Genomic DNA, 18,417 nt, shown 5'->3' with positions numbered 1-18,417 from the left:
CTTTGTTTTATGTTGCATAAACCTAATTGAATTAGGTTACAACAACAAAATTTGAATTTATAGGTAGAATCAGGTAGAAATACCTCCTTAAAGCAACAACTGCACGTTAAATTTTTAAAGTGTAGAATTCAGAAACCATTGTTATTATCGACAATGGTGGCCATTAAGTGAACTGCTGCCAGCAACTTATTGCTCGTGCGGGTACATGTGCACGTGTACAGTACATGAGATAGAACATGATTCAATGCTCTGATATACTCACTGTGAAGGTCTTTTTTGTTCTTTGCTTAGAAGTAAAAAATAAGTTGGAAAAACCTTTGGAGCGATATACTGTTAACAAACATCCAGACACTGCTGACAGTGGCGGTTAGATGAATATGTAAAAGCGCAATTCACCGGCATCATGTAGACAGATGAGGTAATTAAAATTACACTGTTATGATAGTTTGATTATGAAGTTTATTTGAGACTATATACTATCTGACAATGTGAGACTATAAATGCTGATTAAAGGCTGTTTACTTTACCACGTCAGTGCCTTGGAGTATTTCGTCTACATAATTTGATATTTACCTCCAGTTCATTTAGTGAGCACCAGTGGCTATGTAAAGAGACCCGTGTAGCACTCTCTGCTTCTGTTTTTTGCAGTGTGAGACTATAGTTGAATTTCTCCCTTTTCTTTGCATGACACATTTACATTACAGTACAGAACGGCTCTTTCTGCATTATCCTGAACATTGTATAAGCATTCATTTCATGTCATTAAACAGAAGAGAGGCTCTTGGGAGCACCCATAAATGTCACATCCTTTTGATTTTCCCAACAAAAATGTCCCAAATCCTTCACATAAAAATATGTCTACAGGCTTTCATAGAAAACCTAGCAATTTGGGGAAGGTCTCGTTTTTATCTCATTTTCATCTTAAGATTTTTTACTATTTAAATTGTATTTATTTACTGTTTATTACAATTAACAAAATTAATTTTTAATACCCTGTAGGTTTTATTTTCATATATAAAATCTGAACATATATGTATTTTTTTTTTTCGTACATTTTTGTAATATATACATATATCTGGGTACATGTGGGTGTTAACATACCCCGGAGGAATGTAAAAAAAAAAAAAAAAAAACACCCTGACAGCCTCGGGATGAAGAAATTCACACTAATGTCTCCTTCTCTCCAGTTCCTGCAGACAAACTGCGGCTGTACATCTCCTACTGGATAGAGGTGAGATCCTGCATCTAACCACCGACCCACTCGTTCAGCACAGATCTCTGCTCACGGCACATTTTAAGACTTCATCATGCTTAACTCTGTGCACTGCAATACAAATCACACACAATGTAATGTGTTTCCCATTGAACCGTTAGTCCAACAGGATGGACATGTGGTAAACATTTACAGGATGTAAATGTTGTGCGGCAGTTAAATGGAGGGCCTCATGTGCTTGGGGCTTACGTCACATATTAGAGCCTTTAAAGCTGCTCTTTCTCTCCAGAGTAAACGTGCCTGAAAGACGTAGCCTGCTCACTCGAGCAAACACATTCATCGACCCAGCCATCTGCCCATCTCCCTGACAACACCTCACACATACACACACACTCACATGAATGTGCGAGTGAGTATGATTGCATCTCTCATATGCCATACTCAAGCATAATAGCGCATGCCACTGAGGTTTCTTTGTAGGTAGAACGTGCTTTTAAAAGCATCCTTGTGTTATAAAAATGTTCCAATTCCTTCGATTTCCTCAAATGAATAAGACTGTAATATGAAATTATTTTCTTTCTCTTACATACACACACAACACATTCTCTTTGTGTGTCTTTGTAGAGGACCGAGTGTCTGTTCAGCCTGGAAGCTTTTTCATCCGAGCAGAAGAGGAGGGTCGTCCAGTGTCTGAGAGACAATATTGACAAGCAACTCACCCTGAGAGACAGAATAGGCCCTGACCAGGTACTAAATCAAACACAAGCACAATTGCTCACAAAAACAGCCACTAAGGTTTTGCATTTAACCACAGCATGTCTGCAATTCTCCAGCAGTTATGGAGTAAAATCACTCAGGAGAGGTAGGGCTAGCATCTGCAAAATGATTGCATTTCGACAGCTTTTTTCTTATTTAACTTGAAATGTTTTGAAAATGCTCTCTCTTTAAATTGCATGTAAAACTGTGTTCGCAACATGTTTTGCTTAATTAATGTAATGTAAAACAGCATATTCAATGAGAAAAAAAAAGTAGGGTTGGTACTTAACTTTATCCATCAGAATCGATTGGTTCGTGAAAGGTCTATATGGTTGGAAGGCATAGGTTAAAATATAAGAGGTCTTGATGACATCAGCTGAAAAGCAATGTCATTTTAAAGGTGGAGAAAATCAGTACATTTTGAAAGCTTGCAAAAACAAAATGTTTAATTTTAATTAGCATGTGTGAGAACATAAATACGACTTGTTACAGTTGTTATAAATGTTTGTTACACTCTATACAGTGCACATACGAGTTAAACATAATGTTTGTTTCTTATTCATGCTCTCTCTCACTTTCTCCACTTGGTGGGCAAGTGACATCAGGAGAGCAGCGACATCATCATCAGACTAGCACAAACAGACACGCGCATGTGATGGCGTGAAAGAAAGGGGAAAGAAAGAGAGTGTAGAGAGAGAGAACAGGGCTGTTGTAATGCATGCTAGTATGATGGAGGACTACATTACTCGCTTGTAGGGGCGAAACATTAGATCTTTATGAAGGTGAGGTCATTTACATTGTTTTTTGCATGTTCTGTATGTGTCTTGTGCTTTTGCAGTGTAACTGGTGGAAAATATATATTTTTTTCATCTTTACCTTCGTTTTAATTTCATTGGCATTTAAGAAGGTATGTTAGAGATGGATGTATGAATTTGTTTTGAAATATGCAAGTTTAAAAAATGGACATGACACAAGACATGTGACTAACATAACACAAGACAATGTTACTAGTTTGAAGTTGTTAAAGTAAAATCTTGTATGTTATTATCTAATAATCTTGGTTATTGCACATAATGTTTAAAATACACTTGAGTGAGCATATACATATAGACTTATGGCATTCTAGCTGCTTATATCAGTATTTTTTACCTCCTAGTGTCAGATCTTCTGTGCTGTGTTTTTAAAGAGCAGAGCTTGTGAGTCAGTCGTGCTGCCAGCAAAGTACTTTATGAGCTGATTAGATGTGTAGGGAGTCTGAATACATTAACCTTTTCCTCTACAATAGGGAGACGTAAAATTCAATTTCCAAGGTTTTTTTTTTCCGCCTTCCCATTCCTCCTGGTGCATAAGAAAACAATATCCAATATAATGCAGTATTGCTGGTGTATTGGTGTATTCTTTCTTTCTTTCTTTCTTTCTTTCTTTCTTTCTTTCTTTCTTTCTTTCTTTTTCTTTCATTATTTTGTTCCCACATTCTGTTGACTTTCCTGCTTTTATGTTTGGTGTTCCAGAGACTCCATTGATATTTTTGTAAAAATAATACAAGTATTTTCAAAACAAATATTTCATCTGAAAAAAATAAAAATGCAACAGTAAGATTTTTTTTTTTTTTTGTATCCATTCTAATAACATAATTTCTGTTGGTGATCTGTTTCTCCCCCAGCAAAAGTACGTTTTAGAAAAAAACAGCATGTCAAAATTTATTGATTTAACCCCAAACATAAGTAGTGTCATGTTTTTCATGGAGGATGGTTTTTGGTAAATTATTTTTGAATACCATAGACTATAATTCAGTTTGAATGATGCACAATTATGTAATGTAATTAATATCTGAAAATGTATATATAATTATAATATGTTTATATAATTTTAAAAATAACATTGCATATATACATTTTATATTTTTAATTAAACATATTTAATATACAGTTTATTATTTGCTATGTATCATGTTTTTTATTTAAATAAAAATACAGTATTTTAAGAATGTGCTCTAATGGTTTTGCCACTGGATATACAGGTGTCAAGAGCTGAGAGGACAAGTGAAATGCATTATACAGTTGTGTTACACAATATTCTTCTTAAGCATGTTTTTTGGGGAAAAATTTTCTTCAGTTTCTTTTAGTAGTAGACAATTTTTAAATCCAGAGCCATTTGTAAAATGTTGATTTTTTTAATTATGTATTGACAGATGATGGAACCAAATGCAGCTGAACAGACTGATCTGGGTCTGCTGGGCTTCAGTCCTCACAGTGTGTCTGAGCCCTGTTCCCCATCATGCCCCTCTGCATCGCCCATCATGAGAAGAACCAACTGCGGCTCTCCAACTCAGCAGCTCTCTTACCCGGATCTGCACAGCTGCACCGGAGATGCCAACCAAGCATCCGCTCCGACCCCTCGAGACGCCTGCAAACCTCCATACATGGAGACCTCAGAGATTTGGAAGGACAGACAGAAGGAGGTGAAAAGAGGTGGGCAAGAGTCAGAACTGGAGAAAAGGGAGCAGGGGGAGGGCGAGAGCGCTTCCGAGACCATTAGCGTTGGTGCCAGACCCACATCTTCATCGTCATCTTCCTCCCCTCTAGTCATTCCTAAGCTGTGCCTGGATCGCTCCTTCAACACAGATGCTTTGACCTCACCGTCGACTGACGATGATGAGGAGGAAGAGGAAGAAGACGACGAAGACAGCGATGAAGGATTTCTGAAGAGGAGGAGTATGGTGGAATCATCTCCTAGCAGTGGGGAGCAGAGCGGGGGCTTGTGTGTGCAGAGGTCCCTCCACAGACGGACGCACAGTGAGGGCAGTTTGCTGCAAGAGCCCCGGTCTCCTCGCTTCATCTCCGATCAGGCCATCGACTGCATAGAGACCAAGCGGGAACCTCCTGAGCGCTGGGCAGTCCCGTCCCCACAGACCTTGAGGAAAGAGCTCACCAAGAACGGAGGATCTGTCCACCAGATCTGCCTGCTCTTCACTGGAAGGAGGGTGCGTACTAATTCGTTAATATCAAATACTACTGCATTCTGAATACCAGGATTTTTTTAATGTCACTAGACTAATTTAAAAATCAGTTTAAAACTTAAATATGGATAAATGTCTTTTGTTAAAACCTCAATGATCAGTGTCGGGAAAAATTACTTTAAAAAGTAATGCATTACAATATTGCGTTACTCCCTAAAAAAGTGACAAATTGCATTACTTTTTTCTTTTTATGGAAAGTAATGCATTATGTTACTTTTGGTTACTTTTAGCCCTGGGCTAATAAAGTGAGATTAAATACATAAAGTATATTTGTTAGGGGTGGGAATCTTTTGAGAACCCAGGATTCGATTAAAATCTATTCTTGGGGTCACGATTCGGTTAAAAATTGATTCTCGATTTTGAATAAAATTTCGATTCGATATATGCATAGATTTGATTTTAGGTTTCATTCTAAACTTTTTTTGAATTTGATTTAATTTATTGTCCTTGCAGCCCCTCCTTATATATAAGAAAACCCATGCCCCCAATTGATTTTTTATTAAAAACAACTCATAGGTGTTTATTATTTATTATTTTTAATTCTCATGTTATTGTTTTACTTTCAATCAACTTTTTTTTTTACTATTTTTTTTTTAATATCAATCAATTTATACTTTCTAAATATTTTATATTGAACTATTTTATTTATAATAAATAAAATTTCCTAACTTTTTTTTTTTTAGGATATTGGTAATACTAGTAATATTGTTTATATTTGTTTCCCTGGTACAGTTTTGCCATGTATGTTTATTATTTTGTGTTTTAAATGGACTGCTTTTTTGTGATATCTGGCAACCCTTCACCTGGAGCTTTAATGAAGAGAGGAAAGAGTTCAGAAGAGAGTAGAAGGAGAGCAGCAGTATGCAAACTGAATAGCAGCTACTGTTAGTGCAGTTATTTAATAAGGTAGTTTAAATTGTACACACCTTGTAACCACATTATTATTTTACTCAAGCACAGTGGAGACAGAGGGGCTGCTCAGCCTTTCATATTCGCCTCTCATGGCGTGAGCATGGCGTTTCATCTTCAAAATGTGTGATTATCAGCTGGTTCTGATCAGTGGGCGAACTTTTGGAGTTAGAAAAATGCTGTTGCATTCTCAATATTTAGTGATTTAGACTCAGATATGTGATATGTTCATTCACTTTTACAAGCAGGTATTATTCGTTACCACGGCAACCGCTTGCACGTCCTCAATGAATGCGCTTCTCATGTAATTCTCGGTAATTATACATTATTTAAGGCTATTTTCTATACGTTAAAATACTGATATGGAACTGTTGTTATCAATTAAGCTTAATTTGTCCCCCGTTGCAAGACTGTGCACTCTCTAAACTGTTTGGTGCTGCACTGTTCTTTGTTCCTTCAACATCACGTTATTAACAGACGTTTAGAATATTTAAATTTATGACCTTTATGAATCGATTCAAATCGTTAGAAGATAGAATCGAGATTCACATGTGAATCGATTTTTCAGCAGATTCTTCTGATCATCCGTAAAGCATGTTGCTGGCGTCATTCTGTTCTGTGGAACTGGATGTGGTTGGAGAACCATGTGATGTTGTTGACTGAGTCTGGCTCTCCTGCCAGCCCTGCATACAGGGAACGTCCTTCACCAGTGAGCCTACAGTTTCTTCCAGACCTTCACACTGAGCTAGAGAAGTCTTGGAAGAAACCATACTCCGCTCACATCTTTCCTTTCCAGCATTTGAGCTATTCGAATGTAGAGAGACGGGGCGAGCATGGGTATGTAAAGATGCCCCCTGTGGAGGAACCACTAGCGGGCTGTCTTTCATAGGGTGAGGCGTCTTCACTTAAGGCCGTTGCCTTGAAAGCCGTGCCAAACCTCGGCTTGTGGGGAGCTTGTCGGCTTGTAGCAGGCCAGGCCGGAGGTGCTCTGCACACAGTGGCGGAACCAGCTGGACAACGGACCTGGCTCTCTGAGCCACCAAACAGACTGCCATGGCTATTGGCCGTTCTGTGGTTTTCAGTGCAGCAGCGGTAAGGTTGTGGCCTGCAGGCTCCCTTTCTTACCCCTTAGGGTAGAGCAGGATATCACTCCCCTTTGGGAGGGTGCTCTCTAGGTAGAGTGCCTTTACCGTAGGTATGAGCTGCTCTCCCCCGGTTATTTGGCGTCTTTAAGTAGGGATTGGCTCCCCTGAGATCTCCTTGGGGTATAGAGCCTGGGTAGTAAGAATAATTAGTTTAGTTAGTATGCATTGCTCTCATGTTCTTCCTTCCCTAAGTTTAAGTAGGGATTGGCTCCCCCTTGTTAAAAACTATTACTAAGGTTTGAAAAGACATGCTCCCTGTCACTGCCCTGCTCTGACGATATCCTTTAGGGTAAAGCAGGATAGACAAAATTATAATAAATTTGATTCCCTCTGTTCCTCCCCAACAATGGTTAGGTCCTAAACTAGGACGTTACGCTCCTTGCCACTGTTGCATCTGGCTTGCTTAGTTGGGAACACTAAATATTCAGCAATTTTACTGATTTGACATCACTGTTTACTGCAGAGCTGCTTTATAGCTGAATTAAACTGAAATGAATCAACACTCAACTGATTTCACTGAAAATGACTGTTTACTGTTGTCTTTTTAGAGCTGCTTTAGAGCAGTTGAATTCTGTTTTGCTTCATTGAATCATTGTTTATGATATAGTTAGTGATATCACTGTAAAGCTGCTTTGAAACAATCTGAGTTGTATAAAGCACTAAAAGGTGACTTGACCCAATAGCGGGTATCGCTCACGACTCTGGTCGACCTAGGCTTTGGGGACCTGGTAAAATAGACGGTCTGCCTATGGCTTCCCGGCTTGTTATAACAGCACTGGCTCTCTCCCCTATTGAGCTATCTCCCCTATTCCTCTAGTGTAGATAAGTAGAGTTTTAGCTCCCCTGCAGTTTCCTCAAGGGTTGAGGTGGTAAGAGCCTTTCCGCTATGCTCCTTGTGTTTTGATCTTTTTTAATGAAGCAAGAGCCTTTTCTCCCCCTGAGAAGAAGTGGTTAACCTTTTAATTAAAGTTTGTAGTTAAGTACCCCTTTTAGACAAGCTACTCCCTGAGGGCTTTGTCAATATACTGACATAGCCAGCAGCCATTTCACCCTGTAGCCCAAGACTGGTTGCCCTCTGAAGCTAAGCAGGGTTGAGCCTGGTTAGTTCCTGGATGGGAGACCTCTTGAGAAAACCAGGTTGCTGCTGGAAGAGGTGTAGTGAGGCCAGCAGGGGGTGCTCACCCTGTGGTCTGTGTGAGTCCTAACGCCCCAGTACAGTGACAGGGACACTATATTGTCAAAAGAGCACCATCCTTCGGATGAGACGTAAAACCGAGGTCCTGACTCTCTGTGGTCATTAAAAATCCCATGGCACTTCTCGTAAAGAGTAGGGGTGTAACCCCAATGCCCTGGCCACATTCCACCCACTGGCCCTTGCCAATCGTGGCCTCCTAATAATCCCCATCCACTGAATTGGCTCTATCACTCTCTCTCCTCTCCACCTATAGCTGGTGTGTGGTGAGCGCACTGGTGCCATTGTACTGGCTGCCGTGGCATCATCCAAGTGGATGCTGCACACTGGTGGTGGTTGAGGAGAGATCCCCTGATATGATTGTAAAGTGCTTTGGTTGTACAGTAGTACATATGAAAGCGCTATATAAATGCCTCATTCATTCATTCATTCATTCAGAACCTTACTCTTTGGGCTTTTCAGGTTTTTACCTGGCCTGTGAGTGAGGGAGGAAGGTTAGAAGGCCAAGACTTCCCTTACAATTGAGCATTGAAGCTGAACATTTCTTAGGGCTGTGCAATTAATTGAATTTCGATTTCGATTTCGATTTTTGCTCCCAACGATCACCAAAATAGTATAATCGAGTAAAAACGATTATTTTGCCATGTTCTGTTATGAAAGAACGCTCTTATTTTGTCTTTTGTTCTGAATGACGCGCGCACGCGCACATCCGCCCCTCCCGATGCCATAAACTCTCTCAGCTTGAATGTTTAAACTGATAAAACTTAAAAAGAAGTGAAAATGATAAACTTTAGTTATGATGCAATGCTGGTCCGATTGTACAAGTGACAATTCCATCATGTCCCGACTCCTAAACGCGAATGTGTAGTTTCGACGCTTGCCTTGTCCAGTGCAGTTTGAGAGACAGAGAGAGAGAGAAGACGCGGCACCGCTGAACACTCACGCGGTTTGTGAAATTGCGTCTTGGAGAAAGTTTTAAAATGATTGATTTGATTTTATAGTCTGTGTGGATTAATTTAGGCTACTCATACAATCTACGTGCTAAAGTGAATCAATGTTTGCGGGGGAATTTTCCGCATTCTAAGTGGTGGACCTGCGGGAATTATTAAAATACTCATTGAAGTATTATCTGTTATATAGTATTTATTTTAATAGTTCAAAAAGTACAATAAATGTTCAAATTTCGATTTTTTAAGAATTGTTGAAAGGTGTCTTTGGTAACACTTTACAATAAGGTTCATTAATTAGCATTAGTTAACTACCTTAGTTAACATTAACTAATAATGAACAATACTTCTACAGCATTTACTAATCTTAGTTAATATTAATTTCACCATTTACTAATACGTTATTAAAATGAAAGGTTGTATTTGTTAACATTAGTTAATGCACTGTAAACTAACATGAACAAACAATGAACAGCTGTATTTTTATTAACTAACAATAAAAAAGATGAATAAATACTGTAACAAATGTATTTCTCATTGTTAGTTCATGCTAGTTAATACATTAACTGTTAACTAATTAACATTATTGTAAAGTGTTACCGTGTCTTTTTAATAAATGCAACACGTTCCCAAAGTCATGTGAAATAATCGTGTTACATAATCGTGATTTCAATACTGACCAAAATAATCGTGATTATGATTTTTTCCATAATCGAGCAGCCCTAACATTTCTATTGCTATTAGAGAAATTAAAGCTTAGGGAGTGGCTCCAGTAAGCAGTCTATGGCTCACAATGTATCGTCTGAGGGTTAACGTGTATTGACTCTTTCCGATTAACCTATACTGTAGAGTCAGGTTATTTTATGCCCACTATGGTTTGCATACTCAGCCTAGTGAGACTACCTCCTCAGAATAGCGGAGAGGGAATTTGTTCCCCATAGCATCAACTCCAGACGATGTGTTGAAGTTCCACTTCAAAAGGGAACATCTCAGGTTACGACTGTAATCCTGGTTCCCTGAGAAGGGGAATGAGACACGGCTTCTTGTTGCCATGCATCTGGTTACTTGTGCATCTCCTTCAAACAAAAGAGTTGATGATTTATTTTACATGCACCTGTAAATTTATACTTGCGGGCACTCTGCTCACAACATCATAGACTGCCGTCGTCCAATAGATTGTTGTGTTTGGTACATGTGTTCAGACATCGATCACGCTGAGGGCATTCCCCATAGTGCCAACTCCAGACTGCGTGTTTCGTTCCCCTTCTCAGGGAACCAGGGTTGCAGTCGTAAACTGAGACTGTTTGCTTAATATTTTGAGTTTGCATTTCACTGTTTCTATTAATTTTGAGAATACTGAATCTGTTTTTGTGCAAGTGAGATGAGTAAATGCATTATACTAAATGCAATAACCATCATGTTTACACAGCGCACACAACGACTCTTCACCTTGCTCCCAATTTCCCTCAACATGGGGACAGGAAAGGTGTCTGTAAATAAATGGGAAAACAAAGTAACTTGCTTTACTTATTTTAAAAACTCAGATATTTTGTTGTAAATGAACTGCCACCCCACCCTTTGAGCATAGACGTGAAAATGCACTATCCAGACTTAAATGGTTGTAATTAATGAATGCTAAGGTTGGTCTCTTTTTAAAGAAGTCACTCAGCAGATTATTGCTAAAGTAAAAATAAAAGACTAAAAATGTTTAGATTATCACTATTAACTAACTATTAATTATAACTTTTTCCTCAATAAACTCCTAATTACTGCTGATTAATAGTTGGTAAGGTAGTTAAGTTTAGGTATTGGGTAGGATTAAGGGATGTAGAATAAGGCCATGCAGAATAAGGCATTAATGTGTGCTTTATAAGTACTAATTAACAGCCAATAAACTAGTAATATGCATGCTAGGGCTGTAACGATATGCAATGTGAAACCGAAATCGCAACACTCAGATCCACGAACCTGTGTTGCGGTGTGAAAAGGCAGAATCGCGACTAATACTGTTTTTGACTAATTTGCAGTCAAAACTTGAAATATAAATTCTCAGAAAATGCATATAATACCAATATATTGAAACATCTGTTTATATATCCATACTCCCTTAATTAAGGAGTCCAGACATAAGAAACATATCTGTCTACACATGCATTTTATATTTAATATGAGGGAAATACACATGACGTGACAAAAAATCTTTAGGTGGCAAAATATTTGTTAGTAATACCGGATGAAGAAGGGTTGGCTCTCCACAGAACATAAAATATTCATTTTATTTTATTTTTCGTGTTCGCATTTATAAGGAAAAAACAATTACGGACAATTAGGTTGCGTCACCACCAATCACTGTTTCCCTCCCAAAAAAGAATCGAGCTTTGTATCGAATCGTGGGTTTGGTGTATCATTACAGCCCTAATGCATGCTAATAAGCAACTTAATAGTGAGATTTAGACCCTTAACTAAAGTGTTACCCAAAATATAAAGTTTACAAAATTGAAGTTGATATCACAAAACTGGAAGTTCCTATTAGATTTTGTTTAGGCGTTGTTTTGTTTAGCCACCGGCTGCCACCCACATTCCATTTAGGTTTTTTTATGTGTTCTCCTGTCACAAATTAATACATTTATGTCACAATTTCCCTTCTATCGAAAAGACAATAACCAAAAATGGAACCTCGAGTCTCAGACCTTTCCAACGATATGTGTTTTGTCAAGAAGAAATTAATTAGAAAAAGTTTTGATTATAAAATAGTGCTGTAAATTTTGTAATATGAAACATGACACCACCAACTAGGGGGGAGGAGCCCACTAAAAGGAATTTAAGTACTGTTTCCAACAGTAACGCAATGCCCAATTTCAAAATGGTTTTCAAAGGATAAATACTGAGGGTGTAAGCTTTCGAATGATACCTAAGTTATGATGATTATTAAAAATATGTGATAGGAAAAAAAGGCATTTCAAAAAAGAGCTCCAAGCATCCTGCTAGCTGGACGGTGGCAGTAAAGGGGTTAAAAGAAATGCACTACTTCACTAGTTACTTGAAAAAAGTAATCTGATTACATAACTCACATTACTTATGTGTTACTTTCATCACTATCAATGATGATTTACACTTAAAAATCATTAATTTTATACTTCATTAATTAAAGATATGACCTTTCGTTAATCTTCCACAGGTTTGTGGCAAACCAAACTGTAAATGTGACATGGGAAAAACTGGTGTCAAAAAGAAGAAATCCAAGAATCTGTAAGTCAAGCAACTTTCTTTCTTCTACTTCATTTGCAGTTTTATTGAGTAAATCTTATAAAACTGTAAAGAAATGTTGGGGACATATTTCACCCCCCCCCCAAAAAAGAAATCAAGATAAGATTATTTTTTTACTTTGCAATTAAGAAAATTGCCTATTTGATGCACCATTACATTTTTGCATTGTAACATTATTTTCATGACAACTGTGCAGATTTTAAACCTCCCTTGGCCAACTGTCTTCCCTATTGTAATGGGAAGAAAATCTCATTCTAATGTTTTATCAGGTGATTGATGTGGTTCCATCGGATTTAAAAGGGTTATTATGTTATTAGGTTAAACCAACCAAGTAATTTTGCATTACATTATTGAGTAAAAGAGAATGTGCCTCATTATCATAAAAAAAATGTCACAATCATGTTTTTCATTTACATACAGTAATACAATATACATTATTCTTTTAATTAAAATGTGCCACATTATCATAATAACAATCGTACAAATAGGCTTAATCTTCTTTATGCAAAATATAATTTCTTTTTTTAGGTGAATGCAACTATGGAATACTTAAGTGTTCTAGTTTAAGAGATGTGAATGTTATGTTTTCCATTCTCAGGTTCACTGGAGAAAAGCATTATTTATGCTTTTATTATCCATGTCCCTCCTACAATAAAGCTTACGACTGTAACCGGAACACATTTCCTCCCAGAAGTACTTGAGTGAACAGTTAGCTAATAAATCACCTGATGTGATGCCTTTTGTCTTGTCACTCAGGGCCAAAGACATGAAAAACCGCCTGACTTTTCTGCGGAAGAAGACCAACGACAGACATATAAGCAATCCAGCCAGCAAGCTTGAGAAAGTCCTAAAGTCAGACAAGTGAGTCCATGTGATAGTTTTATGCATCGAGACAGTCATTCAGAAACATTGAATGGGTGAATAGGCTGTGCTTTGATGTAAAAGTGTCGTGGGCAATCAAAACAACAGTGACGTTTTGGAGTTATTGAATAGATGGCCTATTTTGTGTGCTATAATTATCTGAATGGATCATTAGTGTGAGTCATGGCTTTGTTGACCACTATGTCTGCTCATCCACAGACCGACTCCAGAGGAAGCTCTTAAATGGGCAGAGTCGCTCGATGCGCTGCTTTCTCACAAATGTAAGATATGACTCATTTGATATGACAGCTGTGTTGATCTGCACTTCAGCAGCTGTTACTGCTATTTTAAACCATGTTTGTATACACACACATATATATATATATATATATATATATATATATATATATACATATATATACATATATATATAACCTCTGCTCCTGGATCCAAATCCAGATTTACCCCAGATTCTGTAATACTTATTCTGTGTTTTCTAATAAGCGCCAGAGTAATTTTCTCTTCCCTTCTTCAGATGGCCTGGTAGTTTTCCGCTCCTTCCTGCAAACAGAGTTCAGTGAAGAGAATCTGGACTTTTGGCTGGCATGTGAGGACTTCAAGAGGATCAAATCACTGTCCAAAATGGCATCCAGAGCAAAGAAGATATTCACTGAGTACATCTCCATACAGTCCTGTAAAGAGGTAAGATGAAAAAGGGTAAAATTATCTTTTTAAGAGACTTATTGAGCTTTGAATGCAGTTATGCAAGTTTCTCTGTTATCATTAATTTTATTTAATATTTATTTATTTACATTTGTATTCATATTTTGAATTTGCATTTATTTTTATATTTTCAGTTTTTATTTTAATTTTAATTTTAGTTTAATGTTTAGTCATTTTACTATGTGCTTTTGTCATTGTATTAGTTTTTGTTAATTTTAAATAGTACTATTTAGGTTTAATTTGTTTTCATTTAATTTTTTTAGCTTCCAGCTTATAATTTTATTATAATAACTTACTTCAGCCTATTATTTTAATTTTCTTTCAGTTTTCCATCTAATATTTGTATTTATATTTTATTTCAACTTTGTTTCAGTTAACAAAAATGTTTTTAAAAGTTTTAGTTTCAATTTTAGTTGATGATGATAACTCTGAATAGCATTTCTTTTTTTTTCTTTCTGGTTTGCTTGCCACAAAATGGCTCCCTGCATGTTTAAGACTTTGATTTGACAGGCAAAAGTTTGCATATTTATAACAGTTTAAAACAAAAATGTCTTACTACTTATTTGAAAGAAACAATAATAAAAGATGATGCCAAAAAGTTTCAGCATTTTAATGCTGAAGAGACTTTTTCTTCATGATCCTCAAATCACCGTGACATTTTGACTTAAAAGAAAAACCTAATTAATTTTAACTCAGAAATATATAACATATTCCAGTCATCGTATGTATGAACTGTTTTTAATGTTGTTTTAAATAAATACATTGACCTAAGCCTAACCCTAAACACAAAAAGTGACCTATTTCCAGAAATCATGCAGTAATTATATAGAAATGCACATACTGTCATGTGCAATATACACAGAATAATGCATTTGAGTTGACATGATATACTGTGTTCTCAGCAAAAACAGAATTTGTTTGTGTGAGGATATTTATTTATTTATTTGTATTAGTATTATTATCATTATTTCATTTTACTTGCAATTGGTAATTTATTCCAGAGAGCAGATATACCAGAAAACCAATCCAAAATAAATATGAAAAGTGTCCTTAGCATAGTCTTGTTTTATTTCCCAGGTTAATCTGGATTCTTACACAAGGGAGCACATCAAGGGAAACATGGAGAACATCTGCGGAGACTGCTTTGACCTGGCTCAGAGCAGAATCTTTGGGCTAATGGAAAGAGACTCGTACCCTCGATTCCTCCGCTCTGACATTTACATGGAATTAACCAACCAAAAGAGACCCGGCTCTGCCACAGATCCATCTTAAAGCTATGGCAACAAATTGTATATGTTGAAACTTTTTAGATCAGTATTGCTGGAGACTTGACATGGATTTAGTAGAACAGGATGTGTCTACAATCACATTATCCACTGATGCACAGCTTTACATTGAAACATCAGTCTGCTAAGCACCTTGGAGAGCTCAGCCCGTTGGATCATTGCATGGACACATTGTTTTTGGACGCTTCTGTGCTGCACCCTGTTGGACAGTTGTGGCAATAAGATGGCGATAAATGTGTTATGAACATGCTGGAAGTGTTGACTCGAATTAATTTGCCAGTGCCTAAAACGCCTTGGCACTTATTGACCCAGTGGCACTACATAGAGGGTGCAAAGAATGATGGGTATAGAAAAAGAGAAATTTTGGTACCGTTTTGTTTAGCTTTACCAAGATACATTATTTCACTTTCCTTTCCTGCACAGACCTCAACATACTCCACCTTTACAAAGAGCTCAGTTTTATGTTTATGAGTAAGATGGTATTGGACAAAAGTAAGTATTAGTTAACATTAATGTCCTTTTTTATCTCGGGCACAGTTGACAAGCATGTTTATATTCTCTCAGTACTACTGTTGAAAATCTTTACAGACAGAACGCAAATTTTTATTACTTTCAAGGGCTTTGGTAACTTTTCCACACTCGTTCTTTATGTAGTGGCCCCATGGCTCTAACCCCTTTTGTTTCACAAGTGCAATATACAGTTAGTTATTCTTATTAACATTTCTTTAACAAAAACAGTATATTAAAGGGGTCAAATGTATATATATATATATATATATATATATATATATATATATATATATACACTACAGGCCAAGAGTTTGGAAACATTACTATTTTTAATGTTTTTGAAAGAAGTTTCTTCTGCTCATCAAGCCTGCATTTATTTGATCAAAAATACAGAATTTTTTTTTAATATTGTGATATATTATTACAATTTAAAATAATTGGTTTTCAATTTATTATACTTTAAATTTTTCATTTATTTGATTGATTGATTTTTCAATCATTTATTTCTGTGATGCAAAGCTGAATTTTCAGGATCATTACTCCAGTCTATCACATAATCCTTTAGAAATCATTCTAATATGATGATTCATTATCAAAGTTGGAAACAGTTCTGCTGCTTAATATTTTTTCATAACCTTCAATACTTTTTTAGGATGCTTTGATGAATAAAAAGTAAAAAAAAAAAGAAAAGAAAAAAAAGAAAGAAGCAAATGTGTTAAAAATAGAAATCTTTTGTAACAACAATATACACTACTAGTCAGTAATTTGGGGTCAGTAATTTTTTTCTTTCTTTTTTTGAAATAAATCAATACTTTTATTCAGCAAGGATGTGTTAAACTGATAAAAAGTGAAAGTAAAGAAGATTTATATTTGAATAAATGAATAAATTTGAGTTCTTTGATTTGATTTCTTTGAAAATTTGATATTTTGAATAAATGCAGTTCTTTTTAACCTTTTATTCATCAAATATATTAGGCAGCAGAACTGTTTCCAGCACTCATAATAAATCAGAATATTAGAATGATTTCTAAAGGATCATGTGATAGACTGGATGTCACCTGTGACACTGAAGACTGGAGTAATGATGCTGAAAATTCAGCTTTGCATCACAGGAATACATTATTTTTTAAAGTATATTCAAATAGAAAACTATTATTTTAAGTTGTAATAATATTTCACAATATTACTGTTTTTTCTGTATTTTTGATCAAATAAATGCAGGCTTGATGAGCAGAAGAAACTTCTTTCAAAAACATTAAAAATAGTAATGTTTCCAAACTTTTGGCCTGTACTCTGTGTGTGTGTATATATATATATATATATATGAAGTATGAAGAGTTCAGATGCAAAAGCCTCTAAGTGCCATCTGAAATTTTCTTCTAGAATGATCATTTATATCAAGCTCATATATTTAAGTTCAGTAATTTCACTTAAATGGCAATGAAAATTACCTATTAATTGTCATTTAAGTGAAATTACTGAACTTAAATATACAAGCTTTATGAAAATGATCATTCTAGAAGAAAATTTCAGATGGCACTTAGAGGCTTTTGCATCTGAACTCTTCATATATACATATATATACATATATATATATAATGCATCAAAGGCTCAGTAAGAAATTGTGATTGCTGTTGTAAATAACAGAGGCTGAGATATATTGAATAATAGTTATAGTGATGTTAAAAGTCTAAAGGTATTTTGTTTGTTTTTGTTGATGTTCGTCGGTTGTTCACACGTCAAAGAAACCAGAATAACATAACAAAAAGAAGTCAGAATTTCTGTTTAATAGTGGCTTAACATACAGGAACATGTGTTGTACATAGATGTACGTGTTCTGTGTTTATTTACCAGTTAGCTCATTGGGAGACTCATGTTTGGCAAATACAGTATCAGTTTCCTTCTGCCTTCATCCTAACAATGTCCTTCCTTCTGTAATAATAAATATCCCTTGTATTTATTTGTGGGTTCATATTTCACTCACTGTTGCCTTTATATGTAACATATTCTCATCAAATAAAACAGTCTTTGGCAATTACAATTATTGTTTTTATTATTATGTTGTTTTGAAATACCATAGGATATATTGGCCTTATGAAGAGGGTGTACACTTTCTAAAAATCTCCAGAGGGCAGTCAAGTTCCAGAATAATGCAAATAGGCCAAAGCCTGCAGTTTTTAAGGTTAATTTATTTTTATATAGATAGGCTGTTAACTAATGGTAACAAAGGAAACCTTATTGTACAGTTACCATATAATTTATGTATATATATATATATATATATATATATATATATATATATATATATATATATATGTAATGTATTATATATAAGTGTTTATGAGTGTGAATGTGTCCCCGTGTCCAACTCTCAGTGCTGGGTTGTGTCAAGAAGGGCATCCGGCGTAAAACCTGTGCAAAATCACGTGTGTGTGAAGCAGACCCTGCAAATGAGCGGGAATAACGCTAAGAAAGAGAGAGAATGTATAAATAATTTAATTTATTTTTTATAAAAGTGACATATAAATTAAATAAACTAGATGTACCGCATGGCGGTACAAAATATGACCGCCGCTCAGGCCTGCACTG

General features: G+C 35.9%; 1 protein-coding gene across 2 annotated transcripts in view; it reads left to right on the top strand.

Annotated features, from left to right (window-relative positions):
- The window catches only part of rgs3b (regulator of G protein signaling 3b), a 46,028-nt gene extending 29,899 nt beyond the window's left edge, over positions 1–16,129 (top strand). Inside the window, exons 18-25 of one of the 2 annotated variants that reach the window (XM_084115073.1) lie at positions 1,188–1,231; positions 1,838–1,960; positions 4,161–4,952; positions 12,360–12,430; positions 13,205–13,309; positions 13,529–13,590; positions 13,845–14,011; positions 15,110–16,129. In XM_084115073.1, coding sequence (XP_083971199.1) covers positions 1,188–1,231; positions 1,838–1,960; positions 4,161–4,952; positions 12,360–12,430; positions 13,205–13,309; positions 13,529–13,590; positions 13,845–14,011; positions 15,110–15,304 — 1,559 coding nt within the window. In that variant the 3' untranslated portion in view covers positions 15,305–16,129. The remainder of the gene's footprint in view (positions 1–1,187; positions 1,232–1,837; positions 1,961–4,160; positions 4,953–12,359; positions 12,431–13,204; positions 13,310–13,528; positions 13,591–13,844; positions 14,012–15,109) is intronic. The other variant, XM_084115074.1, reaches the window with a different exon arrangement.
- The last annotated feature ends 2,288 nt before the right edge of the window (positions 16,130–18,417 follow it).

This window comes from Abramis brama (assembly GCF_963993115.1).
Source record: "Abramis brama genome assembly, chromosome: 5".
Classification (NCBI taxonomy): Eukaryota; Metazoa; Chordata; class Actinopteri; order Cypriniformes; family Leuciscidae; genus Abramis; species Abramis brama.
The sequence above is the reverse complement of the archived record's forward strand: the minus strand, read 5'-3'. Positions and strand labels throughout refer to the sequence as shown.